The sequence below is a fragment of the Gymnodraco acuticeps genome, unplaced genomic scaffold (assembly GCF_902827175.1).
Source record: "Gymnodraco acuticeps unplaced genomic scaffold, fGymAcu1.1, whole genome shotgun sequence".
Classification (NCBI taxonomy): domain Eukaryota; kingdom Metazoa; phylum Chordata; class Actinopteri; order Perciformes; family Bathydraconidae; genus Gymnodraco; species Gymnodraco acuticeps.
Window position 1 is genome coordinate 1,907,045 of NW_022989890.1, and position 13,641 is coordinate 1,920,685.

Genomic DNA, 13,641 nt, shown 5'->3' on the forward strand with positions numbered 1-13,641 from the left:
AAGTGCTGTACTAATTCTTGAAATGATGTCTTTACCATGCAGTTTAGAAAAAAGGCTTTAGAGAAGAATATATTTAAAGGGGCCCTATTATGCTTTTCCCTTTCCTGTAGTGTATTATACAGGTTTTTGAAATGTAATGTAAATGGTTTCAGAGATTCACGACAATAGTGGTTTTCAAGTTATTTCATTAGTTTTTTGTTTTTTTTAAAAATAACTATTGATACACTATCTGTGGGTAAAATAGACAGCCAGGATTGATGTTGTTTGTATTTAATTTACAGTATCTGACAAATGAAGGTCACGGTTATCACAGTGACAAAAATGTCTTATAAATACTCAATATTGCCTGCTTATATTGGGCATGATGGCCTAACAGTTAGCATATTTAATGGATGCTATCATGTTATAAACATTATGGCACAGATAGACATATTTAAGTTATTTCACTGTAAAGACTATAATTCCAGATCCAGGGTATCTCTTCAAAAAAATCAAGACAGGTTTATAGTGATTTATTAACTGATTTACATCCTGGTTGACCATGACGATATTGAATAAGGATGACAGGGTACAGATCAGCATAACTAATCACTAATTGAGCGACTGTAATTGTGCAATTTGAGAATAAGCGAGTGCGTGTATGTATTTGTATTTGTAGCTTTTGATAAGAAAAGGTTAACTGAATATTACATATTTTAAATTTTGAAGGCACACTCTGAAAAACAAGATTAAATCACATAAACCAGTGTGTTTGAACAGGATAAACAAAACATATTACTGAAATGGCAAAACTGATTACAGTATGCAAATACATTTTAGTCCTTCAAAAACTTAAGTGTTGAGTATACATCCTGTTTGTCATTTCCAAGGATTCCTTTGAGGAAATCGACAACTCTGAAAAGATTAATGTGGAAATCTCTGGAGGTCTCATCCGACTCGACTTTAACGCTCCCCAACTGGCACAGATCCTTCGATCCCCAGCTGACCAGCGCAACCTGTGAGAGAAATTCACTTTAGACAGTTAACATGAACTCAAATTATGTTACCTCAGTGTTTAACATGGAGTTTCATTTTCAATTTGCCATAACTTTTGGTGCTTTTTGTTAAAGTGTTGGATACACACAACAAAGACGTGACTGTACCTGTATCGTACGTTGCTCATAGTTCTTGAACACAGGACCCCCTGAGTCACCTGTCACAACAATAATGTGAATTGATTAGTTGCTTAACTACTGTGTCTGGGTGCAATTCAAAGTTACTGTTCGTTGGTGAGAAGAGCTTGAAGAGGCCCTATTATGGTTTTTGGGATAACTAGCAGCTCCCATCAAAGCAGGGATATAAATTATAATAGAAGAAACACACCTTTACATGCCACATGATCCCTGAAAGGATCCCGACCTCCAGTGCACAGGAAGTTATCCGTCACAGCAACCTTCGGATCAGTCGCTGTTATGTTAGGTGCCGTCAGTGCATGCTTGATGCAATTATCTCTCTGCATTGGTTATTAAGAGTAGAGTAAAACCACAGGTCAAAGTGACTTGAAGGTTTAGAGTAAGTCATGAAAAAAAATCTCACAATTACACACAAAAAGCACAACCCAGCTCAGTAAACTCACAAGTCCACCAAGCTTAGCGTGGGCATCTTTTTCAACAACCACGCTTTCAGTCTTCTTGGTCAGGAAACTGACTCTTTCAAGTTGCTTTTTTAGCAGCAGCTCCTCTGTATTAAGAAAACACAAAAACAGTACAGGACATTAAAGTGAAGCTGAGACTATGGATATTTTTTATTTGAACTGCAAGGCAACTCAATTGACAGGGGATGACTGTATGACATATTTCATGAGTGGGGGAAAAAATGGTATACATTTTTTTTAATGTTAGAATATAATGCCAATCAGATCATTTGTTTTTTAGGACTAGGACAATTGACCTCTACACTACATTGCAAGAGAAGTGCTGTTTTTTTCTCGGGAAAGACATTTTTAGCACCCCAAAAGAAAAAAATAAAGACATATTTTCCTCTAACATGTAGTGCAATTTATCAATCTAAAGTGTTTTAAGTTGTCAAGATGGCTGCCTTCACTGAATATAAGGGAACTAGATGGCACTTGGCTTTTGGTGCTCAAAGCTAAAAAATAAACTTGAAAACTAAACTACAATGTCCATATAAAGGAATCATAGCCTGCTCACTTAAACTAATCCACATATTTTGTTGTGAGTGGTTCCATTTAGGATTTGTTTTCTTTCTACCACCCACCAACAGTTCACTCAGCAGAAGGAATCATTAAACTGCTCATGGACCAGAGTCTGATACCTCAAACACTCTGCAACCGACGCACACACAAAACAATCCAAATTGGGCAAATTGCACTTCTGGTAAGAGTACCAATATTTACTTTTGATTTTGTGGTAAGCTGGAAACATTCAAAAGGTCATCTAAGGACTGCATGTTGGTGTTATTAGCTTAATTAGCTAGTTAGCTACAGTAAAGCTAACTGCTAACGAGTGTTGGTATTTTAACAGTATTGTAGCGATCCTGATAGGCTACTCAGGGTGTCACTTAGGCATCCCCCGTCTCTCTGCCAATCATAGAGCTGCACCGTGATGGTGGCTGAGGTGCTGGCCTGTGGTTGGTGGAGCGGACGGGGGAGGGCGGGGAGTTGTGACGTAGAGAGTGCTATATCTTGTGGTTGGTTTAGGAAATAAGTTAGTGTGCGGTAGAACCCACGAAGTATACTTGATCTGTTATCATCTGTCTTTAACTACTAGTTATTAAAGCCTAATAACTACAAGCCTGTCTCCGAGTCATCTTGGGAACGTTACAGTATTGACGGCTGCTTGATATAAATAGAAAGCCTACATTTGTTTCTGACATAGCCCAATGTTTCAAACATGATTTTTGGGTAGAAATTCTGCTACCGTTTTCTTCACATTGCAACAATAACTAAGGGGTGAGAGGCCTAGCGAACGGTACATTTTGGTACATAGAAAAAGTCGAATGAATTTACTCAGGAAGTTATGCCTTTATCTTGTTACAGTATGTTGGTTACTTCACCTTGCTGCTTGCAGGTGGATACTCCAACCAGTTGCAGAGCGTCACTGGTCTCCTGGGTGCAAGGTATGCAAATAGGTCTGAACGACAACAAAAACAGTGCAACATGGAGAGGATGTTTTTACAAACTTCTGATACAGAATATATATTTCTAAAAATGCAGTAAGCCTATTCCAAATGTACCAATTTTACCAATTTATTTTAAAGATTTCTCTTTTTCCATTTTTTTCTTCCGGGGCATATTGACGCAATCCACATAGCTCCGCACGCACACACACACACACACACACACACACACACACACACACACACACACCACACACACACACACACACACACACACACACACACACACACACACACACACACACACACACACACACACACACACCCCCCCCCCCCCCCCCCCCACGCAGCAACCAGGAAACGACACCAGTAATCCAGCTCACACTGTCCACTCCTCGAGCCCCACAGGGCGGACCAGCTAGCCCCGCAACGTCCCGCCAACACGGCACCCACACCCCACGCAGCATTCTCATCTGTTTGTCATTACTGGTGTCATTTTCTGGTTGCTAACAAACGCCATTGTAAAACATAAACACTGATGTTCAGCTGCAACGGTGGTTGACTAATCAGAACAGAGTGGGCGAGCTGACCAATTAGAGCACAGTGGGGGGGGGGGGGGGCAGGAGCTCCAACAAGGCGTGTTAGACAGAGTGAATACACATACTACAGAGATGCTGTATGAGAAAACCAATGTGATTTTGGAACATTGAACAATGTAAATCTATTCTAGTAGACCTCAACAATGGAATTATGATCAGTAGAAATGGCCAAGACACGGGACCTTTAAAAAACCCGGGCAGGACAATGAATGCAACATGAAATCCAAGTGTACAGTGAAAGACGGTATTTAGGGTCTCACCTCACAGAACTGGAGATTTCAACATAATCCTCCAGTTGGATGAGAGCCACATCATAGTCATAAAACTCCGGCACACCTTCTTCCGTTTTACCGCTAATGTCGTACTTTGGGTGTAGTATGAAGGTTTTCACTTTCTTCACTGTAAAAGACACACAGTCAAGTATGAGTAGTAGATACAAGATACATTTAGTTAGAGAGTCAAAAACTGAAGACTTTGACACTTATTTTTGTAAACTGCTCAAGCATCATTAAATCAGATAAGTGAGTGTGATAATAAAAGAGGCCATGAGTAACCATACAGACATTAAATAAACGATTATCATTACCTCTGCCCTGTCCATCATCAATTTCAACTTTGACATGCTTCTGTTGATCTCCAAATTTGAAGCAGTGAGCGGCGGTCAAGACAAAGTAAGGGTTCACCAGAGAGCCGATGCATTTCCTTGAAAGGCCTCCATTCTTAAGATTGAAAAGGACAATTAATGTTTATTATAGTCTAGTGTAAAAAACAACAAAAACATGGACAACTTGGTGGCTGCACAAATGTTTTTCAATTTAATCGACTGATATCTTTCGATATGGGTTGTTTTTTATGTAATTCTACATCTGTAGGTCAAGCTTTATTGGGATTGACTAAGCCGAGTACCTTAATATGAATTAAAAATAACCTAATTTGTACAAATACAACATATATAATATATATACATGTATATTTAATAATACAGGAATGTATTATGTCCATATATATTTTAAACAAAAACAGAATACATATTTTTTACAACAAAACGCTATACTTATTTGAACATGAACGATATCATTCAACAAAAATCCCCCCCACCCACCGTTCCCTTTTTATTTAATTTTTACTTAGTGGGAGGAAAAAGCTAATGCCCTAATGTTATTTTTTGCTATGGTAACATACAGTGAAAATTCACCTGGATAATAATGGACGCCCACCATGGATAGTTGTTCCTTGCATCTTGTGCAGTTGGATCATGTACAACATACTCCTTGTGAAGACCACACAGACCCTTAACCTCTTCTTCATCTAGAAAATAAAAATACATTTATGGTAAATATACAGAGGTGGAACAAGTACTCAGATATTATACTTGAGTAAAACTAATAAAACAGCGATCTAGAAATACTGTCGGGTATCTCCGTCCATTATAATACATAATAATTAATCAGTTGATATAATTTTGTATAAAAAATATGCACCTAAAAAGTCACAACTGCTGTAAAATAACCAATCAGAGCAGACTGGGCTCTGGTTTCAGACAGAGGGTGAAAATAGGTGCTGCAGCACAGGCAGTATGAGAAAATGAAAGAGCTTTTTGAACATTAAAGCATATAGACATGTCACAGTAGAGGCACAAAATACAAATATGACCCTGAAAATGAGCATAATAGGGCCCCTTTAAGTACAGTACTTGATTAAATGTACTTTGTGAGTTTCCACCACTATATGTAATGGGTGAAGCAAAATCAATGAGCAACATCAGCTGTGTAGAGCTACGTATCATATATAGGCACAGATCAAGAGTGATGGTTCTTCTGCCTGCTCTTAAGTACTTAAGGAAACAAGAGAACAATATTGATAAAAAATATATATATTTTGATATATCTCCTTTATGTCAAATGAGAGGGTAGAGATACATAGATGTTGTACAAATATAAATTAAATTAATGTTTTACGATATTCCTTCAACCTTCTTCAAAGATAACTTACCAATTATTTGATCAAAGGTCATTTGTAACTCGTCAAATGCCTTAATTCGGAAGTAGTGCTTTGGACCAATCCCTGTTACGAGGGGCTGCAGGTCGTCATCAAATATTATCTTTCCAGTCGCAAAAATATAAATGTCTAACAGAAAAAATAAAAGAACAATGTAAATGAAAACCTTTGTGTTAGGCGTCATCAGTGATGGAATAAATACTCAGATCCTTTAAGTAAAAAGTACTAATACCACAGTCTATACTCACGTTAAAATGTCTTCGTTGAAGTAAAACTAAAGTATTATCAACAATATGTACTTAAAGTATCAAAAGTACTAATAGTGTAGAATGGCTCTTTTAAAAGTGTTTCATTATTATATAATAATACCGGGTCGATAAGTAGTGTCTAAATCATATTAACACATCATGTTATTGTGCAAAACGTACTACAAGTGTCAAATAAATGTAGTGGAGTAAAAAGCACAATATGTCCCTCTGAGATGTAATGGAGTAAAAGCAAACCTTAAAAAGTGCTGTACTTTAGTTCATGTCCTCCTCAGCACTGGGTTATCATATATCAATAAATGTTACAGACAATATAGCATGTGTGTGGCTAGATGTTTTAAAATGAAACTCACCCAGATATGCCTCCCTTGATTGAGTCTCCTCTTCACCAGTGTGGTTCATGTATACCATATTTTTTATTCTGGCCACTGTGGGTACAGGAGATCCGCCCATATTATACGCACCTGCAATGAAAGAAACCAGAGGAAGTACAGCGCTTAATACTTTTTTTTACTCGATTTAGCTTCATGATCTTATATAGGAATGCATAAAATATTTTATTTTAAATTAGTGCTGATTTGATTGCCTATCAATTCTTGTTTTGGAGTAGTAGGAACAAAGTTTAAGAGGCCTTATTATGCTTTTTGGGGTTTTCTTATTCCTGTAGTGTGTTATATAGGTTTTAATGCATGTAAATGGTCTGCAAAGGCTCACATCTCAAAGTGTTTCTCCCCCACACACTCCCCCACAGAGCCAGCTAAACAATCAAAGCAGACTGGGGCACAAAATAAAAATATGAAACTGAAAATTAGCATTATATGTCCTTTTTAAGTGTTGAATTGATGAACATTAAAGGTATTAATCGAGAAGATTGCATTAGATATTAGAGTAGAATCAATCTTCTTATCCAACTCTTAGCAAGGTAGCAAATGTTCATCCCTAACACAATTAAATATACCAAGTAGCTGGAAATACCGTCTGTAAATAAGATGATGACGTGGCGATGTTCTTTAAATTGCTCTGTTCCCACTCGTTGCTTTATAAAAGCCATTTTATCCAGGAAATTCTTGAATACGAGGTCCAGATCTGTTCCTGTGTTCTTTTCTTTGAGTCAAAAGACAAACACACACAAACAAGAAAACATACATGTCAAGATGTGTATCGTAACAGTATTTGATATATGTTAATATTTACAATCACTTTACTCACGGTCGACTTTGAAATTGTTCACTATATCAATGATGGTGTTTCGTTCAACATGTTGTTCATTAAAAAAATCAAGAATGTTGACAACTTCATAAAATCCAGAGGAGAAAAAGGCAATTTCATAGTTTGGATTCACGGTAAAGGAGGAAATCTGTGGAGACAAAAAGCAACTCAGGTCAAAACTATCTTCAGTGTTGTATACATTTTGTACACAACTTTATAAACAACTTTTCAACCAGCTGTGAAATATGTTACATCTGTTACTGTGCACGTCTTTATGTATGAAAGGGCTTATGGTTGGTATTTTGTTGAGTAATTGATTCATTTATCAGCAGTGAGAATCCTGACAGCAAGCCAAGGGACTCGCGCCAAGGAGCATCAGTCAAGATTATGATGTGTAATTCATAATGAAATGTACTGCTAATGGGCTGTTGTGATGGAAGCCAAATGGGGAGGCATAATGTTTGTACATGTGATGTGGGCACTGTGCCAAATGTGCTTCTAAGTGGGTGTCAGAAAATGTAAGAGGCTTCATATATCTCACACCAGAAATATGATTCAGGTTATGATTTTAAATTAAATTAAATCCACTATCCCACATAGTATTAAAGAAGTAACATTACATTTATTTACTCTGGCACAATTACAACACTGTCCCTGCTAATTAAACCAATAAATAAATGCACAACATTTAAAAAGCCAATGCAGCTCAAGAAAATAATATAATTTTAAGAAGGAGAAAATCTGTGTTAAAAAAAATCCCTGTTGCAGGAGACCCAAAGAGTAATACATTAAATAAGGTAATGATGCATTGTAAAATAAATAATAGTATGAAAAATACAGACAGATATATCCTATACATGTATATTGTAACCAGAAGAGACAATCCAGTTCATATATTAAACACTCAGTGCATTATTATGAATCGTAGGTCACTCTGCTTCTTTTAAAAATAGTATTTACTTTTTCAAAATTAAATAAAAACGTTTTATCGTTTTAATCTAAAATGCAATTCATCATCCCAAAGTCCTTGTATCTTAATCTATTCAAATAGGGCACAGCAAGTTTGGTGTATTGCTGTTGATTTGATCCGAATAAGCTAGCACTTCCTGGTTTACAGGAAGAGCATTGTGGAAAATAATACTGTACCGCTTCATAGTATCTGCATGACATTTACGACCCATCAATAATACAGCGGCTTCCTCTGCCATGATCAGTAAAAACTCTGACATTTCATTTGATTTCATTTGAGTCCAAGTGATTGATCAAATGTCCAGAGTAGTCACACTAACTGCCATATTTACAGCACGTTTTTAACATCTCAGCAAATCCATTGCCAGCATCCATCAACAGCAATCTGTACGTTCACTGCATGCGCTTCCTTTAGACTGAGTCCACAATCAGCGAAAATATTCTCACATCTCAGCACAATGTTGCTGTCTGCATGCAAATTCAGCATATTGTAGAGTTAGTGAGGCGATTCTGTGAAAACTTTTAACACATACTGTCACAATATCATTATGAATAAAACATATTTGTTTTAAATCAAGTGGATGGATGTTTGTTTCTTACCTTTTTGATCAGTGTTATGATGGCTTCTTTCACCTTTTTGACTTCCTCTTTCTCAATGCTCTCAGAAATATCGACTGCTATATAAATATTCAGCGTCCCATTTTTGGAGATCCTGATCATTTTCCCCGACTGTGTGTCATCTAAACCACAAGAAAGGTTATTGTGCCATACAAACAATCTACCACCATCATATTTATTCATTTCTACATCTATAGTTAAATGGAAGACAGTGTTAGATTGTTAAAACAAAGGTATTAGATTTACGTTTTGATGGAGCTTATATACCTTATTAACAAAATAATAGCAGAAAAACTCATCTAGCATAGCTTTTAAATAATGTTAATTATCAGACATAGCTCAGGTACTTACTGAGAGACTCTAAAGTGGTGAGGCTCTCCCTGATAGAGCTGCCAAATGCCTCTGAAATCTCCAATGAAGTGTCATAGGTGTGTTTGTCTGCAAGAAGCAAATTAAACAGATGATTGTAATAATTGTTACAAAGTGAAGTGATGTTTTGAACAAAGCAGGTAAAAGTGCTCGCCTATCACCATAGACACTGGGGTTCAGTCTTCAGTAGTTTAAAAGGGCCCCTATTATGTGTTCTGGGGTTTTCCATTTCCTGTAGTATGTTATAGGTTTTTGTGCAAATGGTCTGCAAAGGCTAAAATCCCAAAGTTCCCCCCAGAGGGAGTTTCTCTCCCACATGCCTTAAATGCATCCATTGGATTCCTTTGTTTACTTATGTAACATAGTGACATCACTACAGTATGTAACTCTCACGCTTCTATTGTCATAGGCTAAGGGACAGGCCAAAAAGAGAAAAAACATATACACCCAGAACTAGCTGAATATTTGCTTCAACAAAGTGCGTTGAGGCTGTTATGTTGTATTTTTGTGCTTCACATGTTGATAATCTCAGGTGCAGGTTTGAACATCTTCGTGTGGACATGAGGTGACTTTCAATATTTCATGTAAGCATACAGATAACTTATTGTTTACCTCAGAGACTGACTCATCAGTCGTATATATACCGAGAGATTGGTACATCAAAATTGCACATTAATCCTGACTTTTGAGTTTTAAGGGCATAAACCTGTGTAAATGGATTTGAAGTTAAGTCATGGCTTCATGAATGTTGCAACATATACGATGCAGTATTTATAAAGTACAGTTTCTGTTAGATGCAGTACAAATGAAGATATCAGTTTGTAGGTTTCTGTCTTACAGTAGCACGCTGGCTCTTTGTTACTCCACTGGCCGTTCTCCAAACAAACTCGCTCACTGGACCCAACCAAAAACAGGTTGCTGTTGCAGCTGTATTTCACCGTCTCGTCAATTCCAAATATGTTCCCTGCTCTTGAAGCGCCAGCTGGGATACCAGGATCAGCACAACTGTGTCCTGCTGTGGTAACAAAAAACACAGAAGATAAGTCATAAAACATTCAACCCGTGAAGAAACAACCCAATGAGCAGTAGATGTCTGTTCAGGACTTACATTCCCGGCCACAGATGGGAGTGGAGCCGCTCCACTTCCCATTTGATAAGCACACACGTCTGGCTGAGCCTCGCATTGTGTATCCAGAGTAGCACTCATACGTGGTCTCATTGTGCACAAAGTACTTCTCTTGGGGTGGGGAGACTTCTCCATACTCCATCACAGTTGGGTCGGGGCATTCAACAACTGCAAAACAAAACGAAATTATCTGAGTTATCATGTACTGTAGAGTCTGAGCAGGAGTGAGAAACAGCAGCATCACATCACTGACCCCTGCATCTCTGAGGATTGAATGTCCTGGGCGCCTTTACCCATCTGCTATCATACTGGCACAGGCGGGTCATAACGGGGTACGGGTAGTAGTCCTCGGGACAGTGGTAGATCAACATGCTCCCTTTCTGCAACTGCTTGGTCAGTGTGTAATGACCTCCTTCTATTTCCATCTTCTCCTCTGTGCAATCACAACAAACCTGGCCTCCTGAAAAAAAGAGAAAAATACTGATATATATATAATATTGATAACTGTTTATGGCAGTAGTTTCAAATTACATTTCAAATTACCATATTCATTATTGTTATTTTGAACCTTTAGCTGTGGATCAAATACATGGAATTGTTTTTTAACTCAGTTGTGAATAATTGTCTCAATGTTTTTAAAAAACCGCTAAGCTCAGTTGGATTTGAAAGTTATTTCAAATATTTATTTTTCATTTGAAAACACAGTATAACATGTCAAATATGTATCTTTTGAAATAAAAGCAGCTCACCGAAAAAGTGGAGACATAAAAGTGCAGCAAGCCAACTGCAGTGGACTGCAATTCCCATGACGAACCTTGAATCAGAACAATCCAATACAATGAAAGGATTTTACAGGAACTGTTGATTTATTTAAAAAATATCAGGAGAGTTTCAGAAGGAGGGACTTGCTTAGAAAAGATCATGATGGTACTTATTAACTTCATGACAAATAAAAGGAAATCAATAGCGTGTGTCGCAGTAAACTTGTGAATTCCCGAAAATGTGACTTTATCAGGAAAGATTCAAACATTTCAGTTACAATTGAAATAAAATAAGCCTGGTTAATATTGCATTACCTTTGTTTGTTACTTGAGACTTTTCCTGAAAGATTTAAATACAATTCATGCAGTATAGGTTATCTGTTCATGCTGATGATGTAGTCTAAATCCCTCTGTTTTCAACAACCTAAAGGTAAAATATGTGACTTTTGATCCTTGGTCTTTCCACTATGTGTACACACACAATCAGATGTTGCACAAAAAAACAAAATAGTTGTGAAATCAACCGAACTTTCATCATTTCCCAAAATCCGCAGGCACTGTTGAGCTTTATTTATTGACACATTGATTCAGGTATTGATTGAGCAGCCAGTTATACCTGAGTGGTTTAACTCGCCATGACTCCGTCATTTGAATGACTTGATTTTACTTAATCTGTTCATCAGAGTTCGGATTTTCAAACATTGTGAGGAGTCAGTCAGTGAAAAATAAATATATTTCAAACTTAAAGGTCTGCAGTGGATAGCATTTACAAAGTTATTTGTGGTACCATTAATGGTAATTTTTCATCACATTGTGGTATTTTGTCAATGAGTACTAGTCAGAACTAGAATGGGTTAAATGCAGAGGTACAATTTTGCTGAGTGACACAAATAAAGAGGGTTTCATCCTCCAATTCTTCTATTCTTCTTTTATAAAATGTTATGCATCTCAGGTCATAAACCCTGTGACACAATTGCTTCATCTCTAGCGCCACCCTCTGGATAAACTACACTCCTTTTATACTCGTCTGTATTTCTTCCAACTAACATTTGGTGACATGTTATCAGAGGTGGGAGAAGTACTTAGATCTTGTACTTGAGTAAAAATAGAAGTACCAGAGAGTAGGAATACTCTGTTACAAGTAAAAGTCCTGCAGTCAAAATTTGACTCAAGCAAAAGTGCAAAAGTATTGGCATCAAAATATACTTAAAGTACCAAAAGTAAAAGTACTCATTATGCAGATTGGCCCATTTCAGAAAAATATGTAATAATATGTTTTTCTTATACTTATTGATGCATTAAAGTGTTTATCAAAGCTGGTCAATGTCTAGCTAGTTTTAATGACTGTGTATACTGCAGAGTAGATGGGGATTTTACTCCAGGTAAAGTCGGTGTTGATTCTATTTTACATCATTAATCCAAAGCAAGTTTTAAAGTATACAATTAACCTATTAATTGTAGTGTAGAAGTACAAAGTAGCAAAACCTGACAAGTACAATTATTTCAAAATTGTACATAAGTAGGCCTACAGTACTTGTAAATGTAGCCTACTTAGTTACTTGACACCACTGTGCATTATAGGGAGACCAGGGACAGTTGTAACACGGGACAGTTGTAACGCCTTCAATATCTCCAATCACAAACAAGCTAGAGTGATGAAACTCACTCTGCACATGCTCAATTAGATGGAAAGATTGCTGTGAAAAAAAGGAGCCACATTTTTTTTTTAAATTGCGAAAGATATCAGCAAAAGTGTGTTTTTCTGAGGTAAAATATTAAAAACAAAATTATGATATATTTTTTGGATACTGTCTTGAGGTCAAATGTCTAGGAATCCAAACTAGTATTATTAGAATCATTGTTTTGTAAGCTACACATATAACTATCTAAATATGGGTCAAGCCAGCAATCAGGCAGGTTCACAGGGGTGAAAACATGACTGGTGGTCCTGGGACGGTTGTAACACGTGCCACCTGGGAGGGTTGTAACATGGCACATTTACAATGATGGCTCATTTGCTCGAATGATCAATATTGTTGATTGGTGTGCATTGTCCCTGTAAAAATAAACAGATTAAAATACTGTACGTAAAGTGTGTGCGTGTGTTTACAGTATGCTAAATATCAGAAAGAGGAAGACAGACAGGAGAGTGCCACTTCCTCTGCTGCAGAGGGCCTCAAATGAAGTTCAGGAGGACAAATCAGTCAGGGCAGTGGCAAAGTCCCATGATATATGCCATGTCACCCTGTACTGGTTCCATAAAAAGAGGCTGAGGTTGGAGAGTCAGGGATCACCCCAAAGAGTAGGCTACCCAAGAAGGTGTTCTCAACAGAGCAAGAGATGCTTTTGAGAGACTACCTGATGGAGGCAGCTGATTTATACTATGGTCTCAGCTCAAAGGAGGTAGGTCTACATAATTAACCCTTGTGTTATGTTCACATTTCGCACCCTTTAGTAATGTTCGGGTCAAATTGACCCGGGACATATTTCAGGGTTTAAAAAAAATACAGAACTAAATTCAACATGTACAATTCCTTATATATATTGTCTTTAACTCATTCCCCAACAATATAAATGAAATATATAATTCGTTTTTGAAAATACTCTTT

The 13,641-nt window shown here is 37.1% G+C and overlaps 1 protein-coding gene across 2 annotated transcripts; it reads right to left on the reverse strand.

The window, feature by feature from the left end:
* Positions 1–254: 254 nt before the first annotated feature.
* On the reverse strand, positions 255–11,147 carry LOC117535515 (complement factor B-like). Of its 2 annotated transcripts, none has more exons than XM_034200021.1 (18): positions 11,021–11,147; positions 10,525–10,731; positions 10,254–10,439; positions 9,984–10,160; positions 9,128–9,214; positions 8,759–8,898; positions 7,190–7,337; positions 6,956–7,084; positions 6,334–6,444; positions 5,709–5,843; positions 4,912–5,024; positions 4,303–4,435; positions 3,977–4,115; positions 3,055–3,131; positions 1,616–1,719; positions 1,363–1,492; positions 1,143–1,192; positions 255–995 (listed from the first exon to the last, which is right to left on the reverse strand). In XM_034200021.1, the coding sequence occupies exons 1-18, from the start codon at positions 11,076–11,078 to the stop codon at positions 816–818; spliced, it is 2,304 nt and encodes a 767-aa protein (XP_034055912.1). In that variant the 5' UTR covers positions 11,079–11,147; the 3' UTR covers positions 255–815. The 2 variants fall into 2 exon arrangements, with proteins under 2 accessions (XP_034055912.1, XP_034055920.1); XM_034200029.1 differs by having other exon boundaries at positions 10,525–10,728; positions 11,021–11,118.
* Positions 11,148–13,641: the final 2,494 nt, after the last annotated feature.